This window comes from Telmatherina bonti (genome assembly GCF_933228915.1).
Source record: "Telmatherina bonti genome assembly, chromosome: 19".
Lineage (NCBI taxonomy): Eukaryota > Metazoa > Chordata > Actinopteri > Atheriniformes > Telmatherinidae > Telmatherina > Telmatherina bonti.
The window spans coordinates 29016002-29042056 of NC_136617.1; the positions used below are offsets into that span (position 1 = coordinate 29016002).

A 26055-nucleotide genomic window follows, 5' to 3' on the forward strand; every position below is an offset into this window, starting at 1 on the left:
GTGGAGCATCTGCACTGTGTCCAAGCCAGGTTTGGCCTTTGGTAGCACCTATTGGCTTGACTCAGCTCAGTTTTTAGGGATTTCCATTAGGAGAACCTTGTACCAGGTACTTTTTTTGAGCACCTAAAAAGTACCTGGCCAACTGATTCAAGACAAAAATGTGACATTTGCAGACTCCAGGCCACAGACTGACTTTTATGAGTGTTTCATCTCACCACCTACATTTTTCTTTTGAGACTGACAAAAGCTGCTCTCCTCCTGTAGACCAAGCAGCAGGTTTGCCTTCACCTCAATGGCCACATTAACATGGGAGTTTTAATTCCTCTTTAATTCCACATAAAAGTTATTTCCGCTTAAAACCGGTGAAAAATGACCACGATTGAAAAAGTCAATTGGGAATTTAACTTCCAAAGTTAGTGGCTGGTTTATTCGCATTTTAAATCCAAACTCATTAAGTCACGTAAACCTTAATTTGACTCCAAGTTAATTCCTCTTGTTCTGCACATGCTCGTTACCTTGTCCTGTCCCCGCGCGTTGTTTTGCCTCCTGTCTTTGGTAGCCTAACTTCCTTCTCAGCTGCTGAACATAAGTGAAGTTATATTCGTTTCGATGTGGTGCTTCAAAATTAAAAATCAAAATAACAGCAAATTTGGTACTTATTAAGTAGTTTTCCATGTTACAAGTGAAAAGACAACAAGCAGGAAGCAAACTTTGTTTATTTCTGGTAGACGTAAGTACGTCAGGTCTGCCCCCTGTCCAATCAGAACCCTTCCCGGCCCAATGATCTAAAGAGGAATTAAGTAAAGACGTGCTTCAATGTAAACGTCCATTCAGAATTATTCTTTCCATGTAAACTCAGAGAATACTGTTAAAGCAGATTTTTTTTTGTAATTTCGCATTAAAAAACATCATGTAACCATACCCAATGTCCACCATTGCTGTGTTGTATTATCATATAAATGACATCACAGGGCTTTTGGGCTTCCTTCCTCTAACAACCCCACCCACATTGAGGTAGTATTCAGCTGAAATGGAAAACAGCCTAAACTGAGTAGAGTTAAGGGGCTTTTGTAGAAAAGAGGCTTTTGAGTCCAATTAAATGTAGGCATGCAAGAATGATTCAAGCCCTAATTTGGAAGCATATGGTCACCTTTAAGAGTTTTGTTTCAGTATGGTTTCATTCAGACTAACATTCATTCATTCATTCATTCATTATCCTAACCACTGGATCCGATGAAGGGTTGAGGGGAAGCTGGAGCCTATCCCAGCAGTCTCTGGGCAAAAGGCAGGATATACCCTGGACGGCTTGCCAGTCCACCGCAGTCAGACTAACGTGTTTACATGTTAATATATTAATGTATCAATATATGCCAAAATTGCTGTCTCTAACTTATTTCTCCTTTTTCCGCAGGTCTTCCTGAATAAGTGCAGTTGTACATGTTGATCTGTCTTTCCTGTCGTCTCCACCCCAACCAGTCGAGGCAGATGGCTGCCCTCTGTGAGCCGGGTTCTGCTGGAGGTTTTCTTCTTGTTAAAGGGGAGTTTTTTCCTTCCCACTGTCGCCGCGTGCAGCTCAGGATGGGGGATTGGATCAAAGTCATTACGCGATGCAATCAGTTGGTTTATATTATGGGATATGTATGAATTGACTCGAAATGATGTGTATGTAAAGTGCCCTGTGACAACATTGTTGTGAAGTGGCGCTATACAGATAAAGTTGAATTGAAATGAATTGAATTTCAGGGGTTTCATTTGCAGTCAGATTAACATCATCAATACGTTTTTGTCAACATGTACGAAGCACTCAGACTGTTGGTTGAGTCATTTCAGTTTTTTCACTCTTTTAAAGGCTAACATCAACCACAACGTTCATACCGGCAGCTAATTTCCACTGTATGTGTCAACATTTGATGTGCAGGTGAGACAGATGCTGGTACAGTACCTACTCCCAGCTGTATGAGCTGTGGCTGACGTCAGACCCTGCAGCCTATATAGAAAAAGTAAGGGGTACTTTCTCCAGTAGTTATAAAAACTGATTTTTGTGACATATTTTTATATCCTTAAACACACTTTCAGGTCCTAAACTTAAAAAGCCATAGAACAATAGGCATAATAATAAACAACACTACGGTCTGTGTCGGTCTTTAAAATGCATCCTTGCTCCTGATTCTTTTCTTCCAGCATGCGCCACCATTCTCCGCTTGTCTTTAGCCATTTTTTACTACTTTTTGTCTCCACCTGCCATTCCCATGACCCATCCTTTACTGAGATGTGTTAAAGTGGCTGTGAGTGGATTCAGGAGGGGGGGGGGGGGGGGGGGGGGTAATGCTTGTTTGATGACATCTTATCACCTTCTGTAGCCACACCTATCACTATCATTCCTTTGCCAGCACTTTCTCCAGCTCTGACTGTCCTTCCTGTCATCAATTCCTTTTTATCTTTAGGCTGTTGCTCTATCATAAAGATCACCCGCCCCCTTCCCCCAACCTCTGCATTCCTACCCTGAGCACATCTATATGAACTCTGCCACAGTTGACACCCTAATGCTTCATGTTTGTGTGTGTGTGTGTGTGTGCGTGTGTGTGTGCATACAGGCGAATGATGTGTGCCAATGTGTAAAGGAGGGCTTCTTTGTGCCTTTCACCCCCTGATGCTCGCTGGTCCCATGACAATGCTTCCCTTATATGCACATAACACACAGACGCACATGTGCGAACACACAGACGCACATTAGACAGAAGAAAGTGTCAAGTGTGGTGTGAGAGAGAGACGAGGAGACGATGAGCCTGCACCTCGTCACTGCCCTCAACACCGTCGTCACTAGCATCACACAGAGGCTGGAGTTTCATGGGAAAAGAAGAAAGGAGCACTTGATGCAACTGCTAAAGTTAACCTTGATGGCGTCGATCCTGCTGCCCCATACCCCCCAGGCCTGAGTTACCTCAGGCGTTGTGAAGAAGCCCATTCACAGGAGAAGATGGCTTGAGGAGACGGGAGGGCCTGCGTGCCAGGCATTCCTGAGCACACAGTAGACATATTATTATGACATTTACATGGCCAGCTCGATAGATACAGCGTGATGTGTGAATGAGGAAAAGGTTGTCCTCTCCGTGTGACTGCCGTGAAGCGAGGGAAACCGCAAACTAACACAGAATAAAGCAAAGCAGAAAAGGTTATGCTTGTAATTTCGATTTAATGGCAAATAAAGTTGTTGTTTTTTTGTTTTTTTTAAATACAGCCTTTATTCTGCTTACAACTCACTGATAGCATCTAGCATTGAGTCATGGAGCACTCACACTTGTTTATATTCTAAAAGAAAGGAAGAATTTGGAGACTTCCGTAGATAACACAACATGTTTCCTTCTTATCGCTGTAAGGACCCTTGCCAGTTGGAAACATGATCCTCTGCTGTACTTTTGGAGTCTAATGCAACATCAGCAATGTTGCCAATAAGTGTGCATGAACGGGGGTGGTAGTAATGACGGAGCAAACATAACCTAAGATGTAACTTTCAAGGTTGTCTTAGAGGGATTTTGTCTGCGAGAGAAGATGATGAACTAAAGTTTACGGCAAGTGTGAGAAATCTCCATCAGCAGAAACTCAGCGACAATCACTAAACCTGGTCAAGAAAGTTATGGACGCCATCTGCCCTTTTGAGCTCACACCTATCTTTTATGCAACTGCTAAAAAAAAAGTACTTTTGGAGTTATATTAATGTGAGATTTGTTAAGTTGTGTAAATATCAGAAATGTGTTTCTGGTAAGGAATAAAAAAAGATGGCACATAGCATAAATGCAAAAGGTGTGGGCTTGCAGGAAAAAAAGAACTCGGAGTGAAAACAGATTAAAATTAGAGACATTTTAGTACAGATTCAGAAGAGGTCTCTAAAATGGCCATTTTGGCACAGTTAGGTGAAGTTCACCATTGTTCAGGTTTTCATAGGTTAACCTTGTGTCCATAATGTTGAGGATTAGCAAACCAGCTGTGCCTTCATACACAAGAGGAGTGTAACAACAATATGACATTATAATATTTAACGCAGTATGTGCTGGAGTTTCAGACCTCAAAACACGACATGCATGTACACATATAATAGTGCATGTAATTATGACCACATGCCCTTGTGCGAGTATGAAACAAGCTGATCAGTTGCAGCTTTGCCAACTTTCTGACTTTGTCGTTATGCAGCATTCAGAGGCCTTAAGCAACTTTTTTTTAAGTACCTATCATCTAACCTGATATTTTCTGTTATTGTTGCTGGAGACTTTTGGAGACTCCAGTCCCACCCAGGAACAGTGTGAGTGGATAAAATCCCCTCTGCTCTGCACCCAGACTGAAGATGCATCCTGCTAACGGGAAACTGGAGAGAAAAAACATTGAAAAAGTTACAAAAAGTTTAACTGTGACATTTTATAAACCTATTATGAAAAAAAAAACAGACTTAAGAAAACTAGAATAAAAAGCATTTTTACTTGTGTTTAGCTTTCATTTAAGATTTCATTAGATTCAATATATATAAATATTTTTCACCCCGTGTATTATACTGGTTTTGTCTTTTATTTATATGGTCATATTTCTAGAAACCCACACTGGCCTCTACAGTTGTGAAATACATCAAGTTGCAGCAGAAACTTCTTTCTATTATCATATGAATATGGAGTTTGCAATTTTGCATAATTTATTATGTGCAACATTGTAAATGTGAACTGCCTCTCATGATTGTTTTATTTTACCACATTATGAATGCATTTTTTATTATTTACATAACGTGTCAAGTGTGCAAAAGCAACTTTTGTTCTGCACAGGCTGAGGTACGTCAACAGAGTGTGCCTTAACTTTACACGCAACCAATAGCGATGGAGAGTTAAGCACCATGACAGGCTGCTGACACGCATTTCACTGTTCCCCAAGTCTTGCAAAATCAATTACGCTGATTGGTTACAGGAAGAATCAATTTGTATCACTGAACACTGAAGTCTTTTCCTCCCATAACTGGAATTTTTAGCCCTAACAGCTGCATTTAGGAGGAGAATGATCAGATGGAATGTGCATGATCATCACATTGACATGTTTTCCTGCTGATATGTTGTTGACAAATAGAAATGAACAACCAATCCAGCCATGGAGACATGAGGAGACGGCGTGACACGCCAATCGCAGAGCTTGCTGTCCTGTCACACCAACAGAAGATGTGTTCCCATACTCTCAGCAAGAGCACAACATTGGACAATAGATGAGACTCTCATTCACCATTGTGTTGGGTGTCGAAAGTAGGTCCAGCTTACTGTTCAGCTGGTCCTGCTGATGGGGAGAACCAGGAGGAGATTTATGCATTTGCAGAGGAAAGCCAAAAAATATCCCTCTGTTCTTACTGAGGTTGTCACTGGTGCATTTACATAGAAATGATCTTCTGTCACACACGTACTTATATCTGAGAGACCACTACCCGGATCTTGCTTCTGTTACTTAAGTCATTCTTATAACAACCTTACAGGAAATGTAAATCAGGGTCTTTCAATCTGAAAGACAGAGTTTCTGGAAACATGTTGTATTAGAAAATTCCCCAAAACGCTGAAGTGCTGAATTAGACTAGGAATTAAGATGAGCATCTTCAGTCATACTGAAACCAAAAGAGTTAAAGCAAAACTTCCTTGCTGACTAAAGAAATGCTGTAAAGTGAAATTACGTAATGCAATAAAACAAGACTGTTAACTGAGTGGAACTGAAAAGAAAACAAAACTTAATCATTGGTTTGTCTTTTTGGAAATGTTTCAGGTTCTGACAATATCCTTGACTTTAAGGTAAAAGTACACTAATTAAAAACAATGCAAAAAGAGAAAAAAATATATAATTCTCATTTAGAAGTGATAGAATTGTATTTGTTTGTGTTTTCTGCCTTTTAAAAAGGAATTTAGCTAAGCTGAATTGATTTCATTGCTGGGAGTCCTGTTTAGAGTGTGTGTGTGTGTGTGTGTGTGTGTGGGGGGGGGGGGGGGGGGTGGGTGGGGGGGAATCATGGAGTTGGAGCTGATTGGTCAAGCAGCCTAGACGTGCCCCTTATGCTCGACGGTGATTGGTCGGGCATGGATAAACCCCGCCTACGGGTGGTGCCTCGAGCCCCTTGTATGTTGAAGCGTTGCGTCCAGCGAGTGTTGAGTTTAGAGGGTCTCTCACCACCGGGGTGACAAGTCACATAGTTGGACCAACGGGAGGTGGAGTCGCTGTTTTAAAGACAAAAGCCACACTTTTCATCGCTTTACCGCTGGATACGTAACTCGTCCTGGGGTTGGATTAACTAAAATCATTCTTTTTTAGTTTTTTCTTTTTAATTTGCTTTCGAAGACTCCACAAACTCACCGAAGACAATGGGATCCCAGTCATCCAAAGGAGAGGTGGCCGCGGAGGCAAACGCTGCTGCCGCCGATGCTGCAGCTGTCAAAACCAATGGACAGGTAATTACCACCAATTAGCTTGCGCTTTTTAAAAAAAAAAAAACGTTTTCATCAATTGGGAAGACTTTTGGGGAGTGATTTAAGTCGCGTTTCTCACATGAAAATCCGATTTGAGCGCGTTTCGTCGACGTTGAGCCGACTAAAGTTGAATGTGAAAACATCTCGGGCATGTCAGGTGGAGCGCTGGTGGTTCCTTCTCACACAGCTCCACAAAATCCCACATTAAGCAGGTGGGTTACGTTTACATAGTTAGCTTCTTCTCCTTTTTACACGCTTATTATGAGTGTTAGGTTGTTGTTTTTTTTTTTTTTTTAAAGCAAGTCTGAGCCCAAACCCCCACAACGTGTTGGACAGAGGCAGGGATAAAGGGGGAGGGGTGCAGCCTGGAGCACGTAGACAGTCTACTACTCCTCCCTTTAAAAAACAAGCCATGTCCTCGTCTGGTTTATTAAATTAAACTTTCTTAAAAAATTACACAGGCTGGGCCACGTTCAAGTCCAAAGTGCTACACTTTATTACCATTATTACATTATTATGAATATGAATTAGCTACACAATCAATGTAGTTTAAAAATGTCATTAGACATTTAAAAAAATATATATATATATTGTTGTTTTTATATTTCTTTTTTTTTTTTTAAAGTGAGGGTAATAAGGGGGGAAATGTGATATGATGTGTTTTTATTCCTCCATCGAGCCATGTCTTTGTTGCGCCGATGTCTGTCTGGTACCCAAGGCGGTCTGCGAGGCGCTGCCGCCGCCTATCGGCAGGTCGGAGTACTGCAAGGCGTCGCCTCTGAGCCAGGCTGCACGGTGGTTAATTAATGAGCACAAAAATCATCTAAATGGAGATGACAGGGGAATAATTCTATATTGTTTCATACTTATGTTATGTTTCCTTTCTTTTTGAATAGTAAAAGCTTAAAATTGATGACTCCATCTGACATTTTTATCTCAACCTTCAGGAGAATGGACATGTGAAGACCAATGGCGATGTCTCCACAAAGCCCGACGGAGATGCTGCTGCTACCAACGGCTCGGCCGAGGCAGCCAAGGAGCCAGAGGCCGGAGCGGGAGGCGACGCTATTGAGCCAGCGCCCGCTGCTGATGGAGAGGCTGCGAAACCCGAAGGCGACGGTGCGGCGAAGGAGACCCCCAAAAAGAAGAAGAAGAAGTTCTCCCTGAAGAAGTCCTTCAACATTAAACTTAATCTGAAGAAGAGCAAGAAGAGCGAGGCTGTGAAAGAGGAGGCGGCAGCTGCCGCCCCCTCTGAGGAGAAACCTGCTGAGAACGGAGCTGCTGCTCCAGCAGAGGAAAAGAAGGAGGAGGTGAAAGAGGAGCCTGCTGCTGATGCTGCTGCTGCTCCTGCAGCCGAAGCTCCAAAGGCAGAGGAGGGGGCGGCTAAGGAGGAAGCCCCCAAGGAGGAGGCCAAGGAGGCAGCTGCTCCTGCCCCCGAGGCCACGAAACCAACAGAGGAGAGCAGCTCGACCACCGCTCCCTCTGAAAAGAAAGAGTGATTGTATCGGAAACTCACAATGAACTGGGTGAACTGTTTTTCAAGAGAGTGAGAGAAAATTTAAGAGTATATATATATATATATTTATATATATATGTGTATATGTATACATATGTATATGGATATATGTATATGTAAATATATACATGTATGTGAAAGACTCCTTTGACGTGCCACTTTTCGTCATGATAACAAGACGACAGACTAGATTCACTAGATCACTTCCCTGGTTACTGCTCGACATCTGGACCCGGACTGAGTTTTTAGGCTGTGGGCTGGTCGCCATGTGGGAAATGGATTAAAAGGCTAGAACGCCAATTAGTGACACCATGAAGGATGGACGGATGGAGAACGACGGGAGTCGAGGCATCTTTTCCCTTAGAAATCTTCAGATGAAGATGCCTCCTGGCCTGAAGGAATGATGGTAGAAGTACTAGGACACCACCACCACTTGAAATGACTGTTAAATAAATAAAAAAAGAGAAAAAAAAAGAAAAGAAAAATTAAATCAGAAAAATTAAAGAGACTCGCCAACTTTTTACATTCCTATATTTTAACCCAAATTTGAAGTATTTTGTGGTGTATTATAGAGAACCATCTTAAAGATTCAGAGAAGAAACGTCTCGTTTGTTAAAAGAAAAAGAAAAAAATAGACGATTTTGATTTTTACCTTACTATGAAAAAAAGAACACTTAAGCTTGCTATGTTCACTGTTGCGGTTTGATATGAAGCAGAATTGTTTATCTGTCGTGTGTGAGCCTGAATCTGCTTTGTCTCTGTAAATACATTGGATTGATTTCTGTTCTTTATTTTGCTAATGTTGACAGATGTTACTGGTTTATTGTAAAGTTGATAATGGTAAATAAATGTTGGTTACCTGCCTGTTGATGTGTCTTCATGCTTATTTCCACCATACATTCACCAATAGGAGGCCTGTGACGTTCCATGAAGTACTTCTGCTAATTTACCTTCTGGTTCTGGCAGTCATTAGAAGGAAAAAAAAGGGACGTTGTGACCTGGCGTGATGCAAAATCTGATGTTTCCAGACTGTTCCATAAGGGCTATAAACCTGAAAAAGCCAAACTTTGACTCTGAATTCAATTCATGCTTGTAGTTATTACTAATCAATGGATTACAACTCAGTCCCATCTGGCATTGAGTCTATTTTCGCTGCTGTATTTTATTTTTATGTCTCACATTTCCTCCATAAACTGAATTCAGAGGTGTTCAGAAGTCTTGAGAGTCCTTTCACTTCTTCATCTTTTGCTTCCAACAAGCTTAACTCTTACGTTCATGGTGATCTCCAGCAGCAGTTAACCTACACTACCAGTCAAAGGTTTGGACACACTTTCCCATTAAATCCAATGGGAAAGTGTGTCCAAACTTTTGGTAGTGTATTTCCAGATCAGTCCTAACCCAACCAGAGAGATGCATCTTAAGCTGATTCATCTCCTGCTTAGCGAAGCCTCATCAGAAGTGGTCTTCATAGGGGGGGGGGGGGGGGGGGGGTGGGGGGGGGGGGGGGGAGGCTGAGGTATGTCGAATGATAAAAGAACTGAAGTAAAAATCAGTTCAGGTCTAAAGCAGCGATGAATCCTCGTCAGAGGCCACATGGCTGAAACAGTCTGGGAACAGCAGAAAAAGACCAAAGCAGGGCTTTGGAAAGTCCTCCAAGGAGCCTGCAGAGCTATTCCTAAAGACTACATGAATAAAATACACATCAGATGGGTCATAATTTGTGGTATGCTATTAAAAAAAATGGTCCCTCTTCCACTTTCTGTTATCTGTCTGAGACCAAAGTGAGTCTTTTAGCTCCACTGACCTCTGACCCCTCTGTCAGCCGTGTCTCTGAAATCAGCACCGCCACCATCACCCCTCCTGCCTCCACATCACCAGTACTGCTTCCAGTTGAAGGCGAGCAGCCTCCTGAAAATGGTGAACACAGTAGCCCGGCTCTGGCTGAACTGACCCAGTTCACATGCTGATTTGATGAGTTGAGATCTGAGCTACATTTGGATCCAGTCGTCAACCAGTTCTGAATTATTGAAGCTGGAGCTTCCGGATGACGGCTCTTTGCTTTCAGTAGCATTTCTAACATTTACTCTGGAGATTTTTCTTTATTATCAGCCGGTCGGCCAGACACACCAGACTAATTCAAACTGGACTGTAAACTAACGAGCTATTCATTCATTCCCAGTTTCTTGTTGACTCTGCGTCTTGTTTTATCTGCACATCATGATGTGTGTGAGTCTGACAGGCCACTTTGACAGTTACTACTTCAGTCCTCATTGAACGTCTGCAGACTCTTATGAGCACGTGCTGCCACCTGCTGGCAATTGTTGTTTAGTGAATTTTTATTTATTTATTTATTGACTTTTTTAAATTGATTTTTACTCAGCTATTTTCTTATTGTTCCATATACGTGTTATATGAAGGTTTTTATTCCATATTTCAGCAGCTGGTGTCACAGAACTTCCTTCTAGATTTTTAAAAAAAAAAAGCATTTTATCTCATCTGGGATGCATCTTTTGTTTTTGAGGATCCAGTTTAATTACACAACAGTTTTTAAAAAAACAAAATATATATAAGTGACTATTACTTACTTTTCATGTTTTGTCCAAAATATGTCCAAAATTTATATTTAAAAATAATCACTTGTGTGGTTTTAAAGCTACAGCTTCTAGAGTTGATTAGAAATGTTTTCTTTTGTTCGTTTGCTTGTTTGTTTGTTTCTTTGTTTCTTTCTTTCTTTATATACTGAGTTGGTGCATTTAAAATTAGGGTTTTTTTTCTCCCTGTGGCCTCTCATACAAATTTATTTGGGATTTATTTCACTTTTTATTGTTCACACTGATGAAAATGTGTCTTAGCATGTTTCTTCACTTCTTTGGGACAATAACATTAAAATTCCATGTTTTTCAAAAAATTGTTAAAAAACACAAAATGCCTGGTGTTGCAAATTTGCATCAAACCACTTTTGGCCTTTTTTTTTTTTTCTTTTTTTTAAATTCTATATGTCATTATTCTACTTCATTTATTTATTTGCTTTCATACAGTATTGTTTATCTATAATGTTTATTCATAATTATTCATTATTATTTAGTGTTATTTGTATATTTATTATGAAAATACTGTATTTTGTTCCAGTCTTTCTTTTTTATTTTTTTCCAGTTTTTCTTTTCATATCTGTATTTATATTCTTTTGTTTTTTATTGTGAAATGATTCAGCTGTTCATAATAAAATACCAATGCTTAAATTATCAAAACTAGAAACAGTAATGTAAAAACAAACATGTATGGAATCACATATCCAAACTAAGTGATAGACATGATCCAGGCAGGTTTATTTCCACAAATTTTAAATAAGATTAATCATAGACGCTGAAATTTTTGGATCTGCCAAACCGTGGAGCAGGAAGTTAAAGGGTTAAGTAGTCTTCAAGAATGTCACCACCTGGATAAATTGTTACTTAAATAAACAAAGAGACTAAAAAGTTGTTTGTCTGGAGAGGTGATCAGCAGCATAGGAAATGGGAAGGTATTCCCACCATTCCGCTTCACAATGCACATCTCAGACTTACAATGCAACTCATGACATCTGCAGAAATAATGAGCCAAGTTCAGAGAACTGGTACACTAGTTTGTGGGATGGTGTGGTGAAAAAGGCCTTCAATTTAAGACAAACAAAAGAGATTGTTGTAGATCAAGGGCAAAACCAAAACCCTTTTTAAATGCTGGGTGGTAGGCCTGCAAACAACTGGCAGTTCAAATGGACCGAGAAAGAGAAGAAGAAACAAGCCCTCAGTGTGTTCAGTCAGAAGCTTCTTCTTCCAGGGCCGGATTAAAAGTGTACAGTCCCCTGGGCCCAGAGTGTTCCAGGGGCCCCCTTCCCCATCGCAACATTGCAAAAATTGTGAATGATAAACTGTGAGACAACATTTCTAACGTCTCTCAGCCAGTGGTACCAATAGCAACACACTAGACACTGTGGTGTAACTATGTGGCTTTTATTTACATTTTGCTTCATGTCCAAACTGCTGGTGTATGCCCAACGTGGGCTCCATGTGGGTTTGGGCCCCAGGTGGGTGTGGGCCCATAATGCCCACTGGATAATCCGGCTTTATCTTCTTCCCTATTATAGAAGGGGCAACCTTTTCAGATAATATGAATCTGTCATTCTAGAGACACACTACTACACACTGAGTTTAAAGATAACGACTCACTGTGGATCTTGTTGGAATAAAATACTATTTTATGTTTGAGAAATTATGCTATTGTCAGTTTTTTTGTAAATGCAAAATGGAAATTGGCAAGGCCGGATTATCCAATGGGAATTATGGGCACAGGCCCAGGGGCCCAAGCCCACTTGGGGGCCATGTGGGCAAACACCAGCAGTTTGGATATGAAATAAAATGTACATAGAAGCCAGATAGTTACACCACTACAAATAGTGTATTGCTATTGATACCACTGGCTTAGAGATGTTAGAATTGTTGTTTTACAGTGTATCATTTGCATTTTTTTACAATGTTGCGGTGGGGAAGGGGGCCCTTGGAACACTCTGGGCCCAGGGGCCTGTGCACTTTTAATGCAGCCCTGGACACTCCACACACTGAGTTTCAAGATAACGACTCACTGTAGAGCTTGTTGGAGTAAACTACAACTTTATATCTGAGAAATGATGCTATATTTGTCATTTTTTTGTAAATGCAAAATGCAAATAATCAACTGTTTTCTCTCAGGTTGGTTATCTAACACCATATAGACCACTGTTTCTCAAATGGGGGTACACGTACCCCTGGGGGTACTTCAAGGCATTCCAGGGGGTACGTGAAATCTTTTGAAAACATATACCTTTTTATGTTTTCTTTAAAACATCCTTAAATCAAATAAAATAATGTAAAATTATATAAACATTCAATATGTTTTAATAAATGTAAGTGTACATTTATAAACTGAATTTTCATTTAGACTTACATCATTTTATTCCTCCAAAATCCCACATTGACATGAATTGAACCCCACCCGTTACTAGCCAAATCTTATCCGTCAGTCACTGTTGCCTTGACAACGCAAAAGATAGAGTCCTGGTTGAGGCATAGCAGAGATTAAAGTTTAATAAACTAAACACAAATGACAAAGTGATGTTTTTAATGTTTCTTCCTTAACCAAAAGTACTTTGCAGTGGTGGGGGTAGACTTGGCTGGAAAAGTATTTACAAAGGGTACTGTGTTGCTAAAAGGTTGAGAACCGCTGATATAGACTGTATGTTCGTCTATTCTCGGCGGTCCTCGGTTTGCGAACCCGGACCTCCCAGTCGGGTGGCTGAGCCTCTGATTGGTGGACTGGAGCTCCACGCCGCACCAGAGAAACCGGTGAAATCGAACCAGTGGGGTAACTGGTATAAAATGGCGCTGTCTCAAGGAACAAAGAGAAAAGTTTGCTATTACTATGACGGTAAAAATTTATCGCATTTACAATGGACTTCCAAATAATCGGAGTGACTTTTGAGGCGCGAGCGCTCGGGGATATTTTAGCCTATGACGTCTCATTAAACCCGGTTAGCTTGCCGGTGTTTTAGCTAACGTTAGCTCGACTGGCTAACTGGGTTAGCTATTAGCCTAGATGTGCACGTAGTGTCTCACCTGCCCCCAGTTAAGTTTTAAGACATTACCTATCCAGTCCAAGTACCTTAATTAATTCAAGCATATTAGCATTATTAATTTGTTTTGCGAATGTGAGATTATAAGGTCAAGTCTCGGAGCTTATATGAGGCAGGAAGCTACCCGGCGCTAATCACATCAGTGTTCATCTAACCTGCTAACAACTTCCGAGAAGTGAAGCGTGACTTACTGGCATTCACTTTGCCAAGTACAGTAGACTCTAAGTGCCTTTTTCTGCTTCATATAAACATTGAATACCATGCTACATAAGTTATAGAGTATGTTGTCGCTCTTGATGATTCGTGTTGCGTTGAATTAAAACCATCATCACGGGTTACATTATTATCAATAAGCTGTTTCTGACTGGATGCAAAATTATTCACATCATTGTCTCCTTATCTTGTGTGCCACACAGGTTAAGATGCATGTTAGCGCTTACCAAAAGCTCATGCATTTGGATAGACATGTGCATTATGTATTCTAATATTTGCACATTAACATTCATTTATAGGAAATGCAAGTAAATCCAAACACATTTTTTTTTTTTTTTTTTAAACACAATTTTAAGCTGAAAGTGTAGCCAAAAAGCATAAAGAAATGCATGGCTTGATGTGACTTTATTCTTGTTAAAGTACTCTATTCTCTTACAAGGTGATGTGGGAAACTACTACTATGGCCAAGGCCATCCCATGAAACCCCACAGGATTCGTATGACACACAACCTCCTCCTCAACTATGGACTGTACAGAAAAATGGAGATCTATGTGAGTCAAACCACTGCATTTTCGAACCTTGGATAGTTTTAGCAGCTATATGTGAAGTTTCATATGTGACCCCACCAGCTCACTATAACACCACTTGTTGTTTTGCTATTTGGCATTTTATTCACTTGGTGTTGCACTAAAGATTACACCTTTACAACCACAAAACTCTGTAAATCGTGTATATTTGTATGGAACATTTATGTACTAGACTGTCTAGAATGCTTTACATAAAACATAAAGCATTGCAGCAGGGTGCAGAAGGACCTTCTAAGGGGACATTATTAGGATAAAATAAAGCAAATTACATAAAGACAGATAATGTTTAAATGGAATAAAATTAAAAAATTTAGCGTGGGGAATTATCTGGTGTTTTTATAAAAGGCAGTAACAAATAGAAAGGTTTAAGCCTGGATTGTATCTGAGCATTTCAGCAGATCTGCAGTTTCCTAAGAGTTTCTTCAAAATGTGAAGTCCATAAAAACCAAATGTGAAAAAAAAGAATGTGAATGAATGTTTTGGTGGTGGTCGGAGAGGCCGTCTGCGTGCATTGGCTGCTGTGTTTCTATCAGTGTGCCCCATGGCAGCTGTGGCAGATGTATGAATGAAGAGTGGATGAATAAAGGATTTAATGTAAAGCACGGGCTGCACGGTGGTTAGCACTGTGGCCTCACAGCAAGAAGGTCGCTGGTTCGATCCTTGGCTGGTTTGGTCAGTGGCCTTTCTGTGTGGAGTTTGCATGTTCTCCCCGTGTATGCGTGGGTCCTCTCCGGGTACTCCGGCTTCCTCCCACCGTCCAAAGACATGCATGATAGGTTAATTGGCCACTCTAAATTGCCCCTAGGAATGAGTGTGAGCGTGAGTGGTTGTTCGTCTCTCTGTGTGGCCCTGCGATGGACTGGCGAGCTGTCCAGGGTGTACCCTGCCTGTCGCCCAAAGCCAGCTGGGATAGGCTCCAGCTTCCCCGCAACCCTGAATTGGAATAAGCGGTTCAGAAAATGAATGAATGAATGAATGTAAAGCGCTTTGGGTACCGTGAAAAGCGCTACATAAATCTCATGCATTTGGTTTATTATCATTTTTAATGTGAGGACAGAGGAGAATAAAAACTACAAAGCTAGATTTAAGATAAAGTGATATAATGTAAATGTAAGGCATGGAAACTGTCAGAACCTTAATAAATAATGAGGATAAAAGGTTAAGGAGGGGTGGGGGTGTTCACAGCCCTGACAAGGCCCCTTTATGCTCAAATTCAGATTCACTCTTAGAGAAAATACAAGATTTTGAATTTTTTTTAAAAATTGCATTATTAATAACTGTTTCTAGACAACTAAAGACTGTTAATAAAATATAAAGTTTGATAAATTTCAGAATGTTCATAAATAAAGAGGATAAAGTGTATTTTGGTGGATTCTGCTCTGTTCGCCACTAAATGGCAAATATCAGCATCTCCTGCAAAAATAATGTCAAATTCAGTTTTTTTTTAAATGGCTTTCTTAATCTTAAAATTAAAATAATAATCTTAAAATTATTGATCTTTTTGCATTATTGTGTTTATTTTGACAGTCCTGTTTTTTTGCACATTGGTATTTCTTTGTGTAGTACTCATGGTAGTACTCACTTTTAACTCATCTCTGCTTTATTTGTAAAAATTTTATTTATTTTTAGCATATAAGAGCAACTCAACGTGATTTACAACGTTAAAGTGAACTAAAGCAAGGTGTGACAAAGTAGCCTCGTCACATTGGCTGCCGATCGACCAACGTCTCTACATCCAGCCACAAACACACACACACACACAATGAGGGGTTGTTAACTTACCACATGTTGCCCCATTCACTGCTTGCTGGGAAAACCCAAAGAAACGTAAGGCTGCGCTTAAGATGCATGCTGCAACGCGTCAGTGATGCCCTGAAACGCCGCATCACAGCATATTGTGGGGTTTAATCTTGTTATAAAGAGTTAAATAGTGTAAATATTGTACATATTTGGACGGGATCACTGATATACTGCTGCACCTGGGAATAAAAACCGCTTCAACAGAGTACTGACATCGCCATCGTTCTTGTACCACGCAGAACCCCATCACACAAGGCAACAATAAAAATAGAAAACAAGTTAAAAACATGAGCTCAGTACAAACAATAAGATGTGAGAGATGACAAGAATAAAAGCACATTACTATAAGAAAAGATTGTAAGACAGACAATGATAATGCAATAACGCATAACGTCGGGGACCCTCGATCCTGGTCCTTGAGGTTTCAACGCAGTGTGTATTTAGCAGACGGGGCTTGTCTGAGTCAGGTGTTTTCCAGCTGGGACACTTAGAGGATCCCTGAGTAACATCATATATCACCTCCACCACTACCAGAAACACCTAAAAGACACGAATCAGAAAAAAAGCTTCCCAAAAAGTTTTGTTTTAAGTCGGACATGAAAACCTGAGTTTCTTTGGTTTGGACACATACCTGCAGCTGGATCCACAGATGAAGGGCCTGAAAACTAAAACCTCTACCTCCAATCCTACTTCTAGAATAAAAAATAAACATAAGTATGAGCAAATGCACATAGTACCGACCGATACTTGTATTGGTGCATCCCTACTCACGACAAAGCATTGTAGAGGACTGGATAACAGATGTTCTCCTGCAGTCCCTCTTCAAAACAAGCCTCCATGTTTATGAGGGTGATTTTTCATTTAATTGGACCAATAATTCGATCCAGGTGCACAAGGACACATACGCCTTGTGTGTTCTCATAGTTTGTGGGTCTGTTCATGCTGTAGATGAACCTGGTAGACCAACATGGCCTAATACCAATAACTCAGATCACATCACACAGGTCTTGTGCAATGACAGAACATCTGTTGTGAATATTGAAATCCCTTCAGGGGAGACGGATCAATGTGCCCTGTCCCTTAAAGCTATAGTTGGTAATCTTGCTCAGACTGTTTTTTTCTCTTTCTTTACTCTGGGTGAAGTGGTTCCTCGTCCTGATAGTAGTCTACACATTTTGTAATAATGAACAATAAGAAATATAGTTAGACCCCTCAGTTTACTGTAAATCTGTAAAAACTGACCAATCCAAACGTTCGGACCTAATTGAAGTTGTTCATTTCTTATATTTCTTAAGCTTCTTCTTTCAGCTCCCCTCCTCCCCCTCTCGCAGCGCATACCTGATAGCCACACCGTGCTTATAAATAGCGCGTTAGGATGAAAATACAAAGTTGTGAAGAAGAAAACATAGCTGAGAAAATGCAGGAAGGATTTCCCGACCCGGCTGTTTACTTGCCTCCTCCCGCTAAACACCTGAGAAAGAGCAAACATTACCTACCCCAGCTTTAACGCTGCAGGGAGGGAAGATTGGGAATAGTAACTGAGTAACTCATCCAGTCTGTTGCAACGAAATCACATCCTCTGTCAGTTGGTTCCTGTTCCTTGTCAGCTGTGAACATGCATTGGAGGCTAATTTGCAGCAGACATTGCCTACACGGCGATCCAAGACCAACCTGAAGAGGCTGCTTACAGATGGTGACGTTTCAGTGCTCATTTTCTCTCGTTTTGATTGCAGAGGCCGCACAAAGCCAGCGGCGAAGAGATGACAAAGTACCACAGTGACGACTACATCAAGTTTCTGAGGTCCATCCGTCCCGACAACATGTCTGAGTACAGCAAACAGATGCAGCGATGTGAGCTTGTTGTTTCTCTCATCCACGTTGTGCTTCTGCTTTCTTTGTTTCCAACTCGTCTTTCGTGTCCTTTTTCCACACAGTTAATGTCGGAGAGGACTGTCCAGTGTTTGATGGTCTGTTCGAGTTCTGCCAGCTCTCAACAGGCGGCTCTGTGGGTAAGTTAGTTCTACCACCCTTCACATAATCATCGAGGTCTTAACCTTTGTGAAGATGCTAAGCCAATACTTTAAACCACTGGAATTTCGTCAATTATTGTTAAAAGTACGGCTGTAACGATATGCTTTTGTCCCAAATTGATTACAATTTTTTTGAGTGCCAATTCGATTTAAATTGCGATTCTCACAATTCTTCAATATTGCTGATTTTTGCAGATTAGTAACAAAAAAAAATTATAAACTTCTTTTTGCTCGTGGTTTTTCTTGATTATAATGAGGAAAAACCAACACAGTAGCCAGACTATCATTCTGCTGTTATAAGGCCCAAGAAGGCAAGTAAAAAAATCAATAAAAACAATAGAAATGACAAAAACTTTATAGTGGATTACTTTTATTTATTTGGGGGGAAAAAATCAATTCTTTAACAAAATAAAATCTATTTTTAAATTGTGAAGCAACAATTCTTTGATTTTCCCACCCTTAATAAACAATTTCTTAAAATCAATGTTATCTAATGTCTTCATGCAGTGTTTACCAGCCTACATTGTCCTCTATATTAGTCAGTGTGTGTCTAATAGAGGGAAAAGTTCTCCACTTACGGAATAAGAGAAGTTAACAGTAAAGGGTAAAATAGGTTTCATACTTGTGATTTTGTTTACTGTAAAGTTCTGTAAAAGGTAACCTCAGGTGTAGGAATGCACCGACACCAGTATCGGTATCTGCTCAATACCAAGCGTGTGTACTTGTATGTGGTATTAATAAAAGTGTACCGATACCACACCAGTAAAGCTAGCCTAGATGTGTTTGATGACATGTTTCGGACGTGTTTTTAAAAGAAATAAATGCCTTGAATGTTAGAATGTGACATTTTTGTTACACTAAAACAGTGATGTTCATTGGTAATTCAACAAGAACCACACTCAATATTTTAAGACAAGAGGAGAGCCGCCACCTCCCCAAAAACGAGCCCACGCTACGTATCCTGCTACTTTGCCAAATCAGTAACATTCAGCTTTTTAGCAAGGAATGGTTATCCTAAATATTGCATGAAGTAACGGCATTCTGATGCAACAGTATATGGTGAAAATACAATAATGCCTGCAGAATGTGGGTGTTTCTTTTTCATTATATACACGGCGCTACCGACAGAGCAGCTCTTTGGTGGAGTTCGGTGCAGCTGAAATGAGCCAAAACTGGCAACTCTGACAGGGTCAGTTAGGGCCGTTAGGACAGCAAAGTTTCTGCAAGCAGCTTGCAGCTCTTGTTTGTGGAGAGAACTGCACCGTTGAGGATCATTATGACTTGTTTAGATTGCATTTTCAGAAAGCCAACGGCTGCTTCACGAGCCACAAGTCAAGAGTCAGTGAGCCGCATGCGATGAGGAGCGCTGCACTAAAAGCCAGATCTTTGTCTCAAAACCACACATTTATAGTTGTATTTAGGTCAAATGTACCAAATCAAAATAAAACTTGTTGAAATTGTTAGATCTGTAATATTATTATATTTGTATTGGTGAGGTCACTTCAGAAAAGATGGGTCATTTATTACAACCTAATGAAATCTTACACAGTTATAACAGCAATGATAACCATAGTCACAATAATGTTCACATAAACAGATTTGGTATCGGCAGATATTCAAATTTCAGATATCGGTATCTGAGCAGAGCATCTTAAAAAGTGGATCGGTGCATCCCTATTCAGGTGGATCAATTAATGGTTCTGTGTCATTTTTGTTTTCTTGTAGCTGGAGCAGTGAAGCTGAACAAGCAGCAGACGGACATCGCCATCAACTGGGCCGGCGGTCTCCATCACGCCAAGAAATCCGAGGCCTCTGGGTTCTGTTACGTCAACGACATCGTCCTGGCCATCCTGGAGCTGCTGAAGTAAGCCCAGCCTCATCCAGGCCCTGATTTCTTTTGTACAGGACATCAATAAATCTTAAACTTATTCTCGATTTTGTTTCTGAAGGTTTTACACTATTTGTAAAAGTATGAAGTTTTAACCCAGATGTGACACATTTAACACGGTTTTATACACTCACAATACAAACCACTGAAAAGCCTTAAAATCCCTCAATTTTCAGCTGGAAGCTCTGCATGTCATTAACTGAACTCTCTGCCTTTTCCAGATACCACCAGCGAGTTTTATACATAGATATTGACATCCATCATGGTGACGGAGTAGAGGAGGCCTTTTACACCACAGATAGGGTCATGACTGTTTCTTTCCACAAGTATGGGGAGTACTTCCCTGGCACTGGAGACCTGAGGGTTTGTGCTGCTTTTGTTCCTCTTTAACATTGTGTTCCAAGATGCAGTGCGGTTTTAATCTGTAAAATCGTCGTCCACAGGACATTGGAGCAGGAAAAGGAAAGTACTACGCCGTCAACTATCCTCTCAGAGACGGCATTGACGACGAGTCATATGAAGCCATCTTTAAACCCGTAAGCAAATATTCTTTATAACATCATTCATTAAAGTAAATGGCGATGTCATTACAGCACAGTCTGACCAGAGTAATGTGTTTGTTTGTTTGTTTGTTTGTTTGTTTGTTTGTTTGTTTGTGTGTGTGTGTGTGTGTGTGTGTGTGTGTGTGTGTGTGTGTGTGTGTGTGTGTGTGTGTGTGTGTGTGTGTGTGTGTGTGTGTGTGTGTTAGATCATGGCGAAAGTCATGGAGATGTACCAGCCGAGCGCTGTGGTTCTGCAGTGTGGAGCAGATTCTCTCTCTGGTGACAGACTGGGATGCTTCAACCTCACCATCAAAGGTATAAAACACCTCCCACTCATCCTATAGCCATCCATCCACCCATCTTCTGCCACTTATCCAGGGTCGGGAAGCAGGGAGGACCAGACTTCCCTCTCCCCAGTAACATTTGCTGACTTCTTCGGGGGGGGATCCGAAGACATTCCCTGGCCAGCCGAGAGATATAATCCCTCCAGCGTCTCCTGGGTCTCCTCCCAGAGGGACGTGCCTGGAACACCTCACCAGGGAGGCGTCCAGGAGGCATCTTAACCAGATGCCCTAGCCACCTCAACTGGTTCCTCTCGATGCGGAGGAGCAGCGGCTCTACTCTGATCTCCTCCAGGATGACCGAGCTCCTCCCACCTATCTCTAAGGGAGAGCCCGGCCACCCTGCAGAGGAAACTCATTTCAGCCGCCTGTATACGAGATCTCGTTCTTTCGGTCACGACCCACAGCTCATGACCATCCTATAGCCTATAATATTAATATCCTAATGTGTGTGTGTGTGTCGTTTCTTCCAGGCCACGCCAAGTGTGTGGAGTACATAAAGAGTTTCAACCTGCCTCTGCTGATGCTGGGCGGAGGAGGCTACACCATTAGAAACGTTGCCCGTTGCTGGACGTATGAAACTGCCGTCGCTTTGGACTCGTCCATCCCCAACGAGCTGCCCTACAACGACTACTTTGAGTACTTTGGACCCGATTTCAAACTGCACATCAGCCCGTCCAACATGACCAACCAGAACACCAACGAGTACCTGGAGAAGATCAAACAAAGGCTTTTTGAGAACCTCCGAATGCTTCCTCACGCCCCTGGTGTCCAGATGCAGGCGATCCCTGAAGATGCTCCTCACCCCGATAGCGGAGATGAGGATGAGGAAGACTCTGATAAACGTGTCTCAAGTAAGACATTTAACAGTTTGGGTTTTTTTTTTTAACCTTCTTTTTATCATTTTATTTGCTTGATTTTATTAAATGAACTTTTTACAATTTGTGTGTTTTAGTTCGGGCTCATGATAAGAGGATAGCCTGTGAAGAGGAGTTCTCAGACTCCGAGGATGAAGCAGAGGGGCAGGGGGGAGGCCGCAGGAATGCAGCCAACCACAAAAAGACGAAACGTGTGAAAAAGGAGGAGGAGAAGGAAGCAGAAGAAAAGAAAGGTGAGACTGTTCCCATGTGCGAGCTGTACCAGATGGCCAAGATGTGCCAGAAATAATCCGTCCTGTTTGCTCTGTAGAAATGAAAGAGGAGGAGAAAGAAGAGGAGAAGATGGACACATCAGGGTAAGAAACGTTTGTACTGGGAAACACGAGTCAGAGATGAACACCACACCCACCAGCGGTGCAGCATAGGATGGATGAAACTTTAATCATCATCCTATATTTGCTATGTTAATTCATCCCGTCAGGATTTCACTGCATCTTGTTCTTTTTGCAACTTTTGTGAGTAATTGAACTAAAAAATGTTTTTTATTTTATCTGAAATTTGTCTAAAATAATATATATGTAGAGAATAACTTCCTGATTGGGGTTAATAAAGCAAATTTATTAATGTATCATCCAGCTGGCGTCTGCAGGTGATCAGACCAGGACGAGACTTTACACAAAACAAGTTGAGACAGTGACGCGTTTCTGCTGCGGCATCCCAACCACTCTTTTGTTCCAGACAAGTGAAGTGTAATCGCGTGATTCTACTGAAATAACCCGTTATATTTCATTTTTACTAGTAAATAATTTATCATTTATAATTATAATAACATAATGTCATAAGTAAGGATTAAACAACGAGGAGCCGTGCATTACATAGTTATATTGCACGACTCGCAGCATTACAACAGTCTAATTACCAGTCTAAATACCCTGGTCCCACACAGTAAACATTTAATAACTTTATTTCTTTTTTACAACACTTGCTAAGCATGCTAAACTATAGGAACTATTTCATGTTGGTCTTCATGTACTTTTTATGCCAAACTGTTGTTAGGCTACAGCAAATTTCTCTCATTCACCTGTTAAAATACACCTGACCTGAACCAGCTGATTAAAGCGTTGCTACGGTGACACCCGCTCACCACTCCTCATCTTCCACATTCATCAAATGTTTTATTTTGGCCAAAAAATATTGAAATTGACCTGAAAATCCACCTCATGGATCCTTTCAACAATTCGCCTGTTAAAAACCAGCTGATCTGAATCAGTTGCAGTTGCCATGATAACGCCCATATCGGAGGGATATTACAGTGATTGAACTCGCTGAACTACGTAGATACGGAAATAATCCAGGCAGCTGTCAATACAATCCTTACTGACTGTTATAATTAATAAGAAATAATATTGTAATTTATCATTTATAATTAATGGACTTTTTAGTATTTTGAGTTTCACAGCAGTGTTCAGATTTTCTCTAAATGTTGAATATCTGGACTTTTTATGTAAATACTGATTCTTTTCAGTACTTTCTTCAGAGCTGTGTGTTACAGCAAGTTTCACACGTTTCCCAGTGAATTTTTTTTTTTTTCATTTAAAACAAAAGGAAGGTTTGTGTTTGTTTTCCACCAGCATGCAGCACCTCCGTCTTCATGCTCAACACTGGGAAAGTGTGTGTCTGTGTGTGTGTTCTGGGGTCTTTATTAGACAGCTGTAACAGGTAAGCAGGTCAGAGAGAAATGGAGGGGTGACATGGTGCTAAGTGCATCTAAGGAGGTGTTAGTTATGTTTTCCGCTCGACTCCGCCCTGAACCCCAACCCTTCGGTTGTAAAAACGCTGCCGCTTTCTGCTCGTCTAAAATACACGTCGGTTGTAAATACGCTGCTTTAAAAACACGTCAGACAGGAGCAGGCAGGAAATCAAACCAGTGGATCTGGTGGATTTTCCCAATAAAGGACTACATGTCCTCTTTGGAGGCATTTTGCTCTGAAAGTTCAACATTTGCTCATTATTACCGACAAAGTCATTATGAGAGAGAGGGTTTCACTTCGTTAAGGACACCTTGGACGTGGAAAGCTGCGCCGTTTTGTTCCCTGTTGTTTTGAGATCAGACATCCCTGCAGCAGAACATGAGACACGGTGGAACTTTGTCTGCTGGTTTATGCTTCACTTTAAAGCCTTTTTATGAAGCACTTTAAGGAGGCCGACACCAACTATGGTACGATGAGACAATCCTAATGCGAACAGGAGCAGGACGCCGGGCGGAAAGCTGGGTGGAGCTGATCCCAGCGGTTAGGAAGCCTAACAGACAGCCCTCTCTGAGATAGAGGAGCGATGGCGTTTAACAAACTTACATTAAAGTCGAGGTGAGGGAACAAAAATGTTTTTAGCCTGCAGAGTTCAAGAGGACTAAAGTTGCTTTCATGTTCCAGTTGCAAACTCCAGGAAGGACTAAAGGCACGACATTCTGCAGGGTCACGGATCCACTGCGGCGCCATTAAATAAAGAAATGAAATATTTTAGACTTCTTTCTTATCATCTGCACAACAGAGTCATTATTAAATAAAAGCTGTTTGTTTTTCAGACCGAAGGAGGAGGCGAAGACGACTTGAAGCTGAAATGGATTTACTGTTATTTTCAAGCCTCACAGATTCCTGGTTCTCCTACTGCAACAAAAGGACCCTTTTCTTTTTTTTTTAACTTTTAAATTCCTCTTTTATATTATTCTTTAGGGCAGTCCTGGTTTACTTCAAGTCCCAGTTAAGAATCAACTGAGTGGGATGTAAAACTACACACCAGTGTTAGAAGTAAAGAGAAGCTCCGTATCCCTGAGCTGTGGCGTGAACCAGGATCCACCCGGAGTGTTACGGTTCACTGTACGAAGCTGCAGATGTACATGGTTACCAGTGCTCACATGCAAAAGGCTTTCCTGTTTATCTATTTATGACATTGACACACTTTGCTGTTATTTCATCAGTGAATGCATGTTTAAATGATGTTGCCTTTAGCATGTACATAATTCTCCACCATTCCCCAGTTCCTGATTTAAGTTATTTAAAATCATGAGTAGCCAGTCCCTTCAGCTTATCTTTTAATTATTTTTTTTTCTTTTTTGCTTGTTTGGATGTCTGTGTGGATGTGAACCTCCCGAGGCTGATGTTGGTGAATGAACTTACTTTAGATATCGTGTCATCTCACATGCAGGTAGAGAAGAGCCAGAGCACAGCTTTCTACATGCGCTTGTTTGGATTCTATCCTTGTGAAAATGTGCTTTATTGTAACTTTGTTATAAAAAAAATTAAAAGAAAATTGATCTAGTTGTTGCCTTCATGTTAATTAGGGGTGGGAAAAATCTTTTGCTTCACAATTTTAAAATCTAATTTTTTAAAACAAGAAAGCAAATTTTTTTTCAAAAAACTAAAAATAATCCTTTTTTTTGGTAATTTTTATTGTTTTTATTGATCTTTTTATTTGTCTTCTTAGGCATTATAGCAGCAGAATGATAGTCTGGCTACTGTGTTTTTTCCTCATTGAAATCAAGAAAAATGATGGGGAAAAAATTTAGTACATTTTTCTTCTGTTTTTTAAATCTACAATATGTGAGAATTGCAATGTAAATCAAATCGAAACCCAAAAAATTGGAATTGAATCGGGACAAAAGCATATCATCACCACCCTGTTAATGCACTATTTCAGGATAATACACAGCAACATTCACTCACCCATCCAGACAGTTGCATTCAGGTGTTCTGATCTCTTCTACTGGCTTGTGGTGTTTCACATCCAGCACCTCCACATGCAGACGGCCTCAGTGAATGTCACTGTGGTCGGATGCTGCCTCCAGTAAATTTCCCTGCTTCTGAATACTCCACAGTCAGCTAAAGCAGCAGAGAACAGCAGCAGCTCAGCCAGGACCGTGTGGGTCCAGCAGATGTTGAAGTCGCCAACTTTCAATCGCTACAGACGTCCAAACTTAACCCTTTCATGCACAAATGAATTTTAAAAAATGCGTTATTTTTTTTAAATGCAGTATTTTACCTCTACATACATATGCAATATTTTTTTTAAATGCAGTATTTTACCTCTACATACATATGCAATGATACTTTCATTAGTGATATTTAGAATTTATTTTTATGTATTCT

General features: G+C 40.7%; 2 protein-coding genes across 2 annotated transcripts; both read left to right on the forward strand.

Moving 5' to 3' along the window:
* Positions 1-6211: 6211 nt before the first annotated feature.
* Positions 6212-8856, forward strand: marcksl1b (MARCKS-like 1b). Its single transcript, XM_079258378.1, has 2 exons — positions 6212-6452; positions 7418-8856. Exons 1-2 carry the CDS (start codon positions 6366-6368, stop codon positions 7967-7969), a joined length of 639 nt encoding a protein of 212 aa, XP_079114504.1. The 5' UTR covers positions 6212-6365; the 3' UTR covers positions 7970-8856.
* A 4491-nt stretch (positions 8857-13347) lies between these two features.
* Positions 13348-25221, forward strand: hdac1 (histone deacetylase 1). The gene is made up of 12 exons (XM_079259311.1): positions 13348-13425; positions 14283-14395; positions 17965-18082; positions 18166-18240; positions 19987-20125; positions 20371-20512; positions 20593-20685; positions 20898-21006; positions 21506-21886; positions 21988-22143; positions 22221-22266; positions 24495-25221. Exons 1-12 carry the CDS (start codon positions 13377-13379, stop codon positions 24520-24522), a joined length of 1449 nt encoding a protein of 482 aa, XP_079115437.1. The 5' UTR covers positions 13348-13376; the 3' UTR covers positions 24523-25221.
* Positions 25222-26055: the final 834 nt, after the last annotated feature.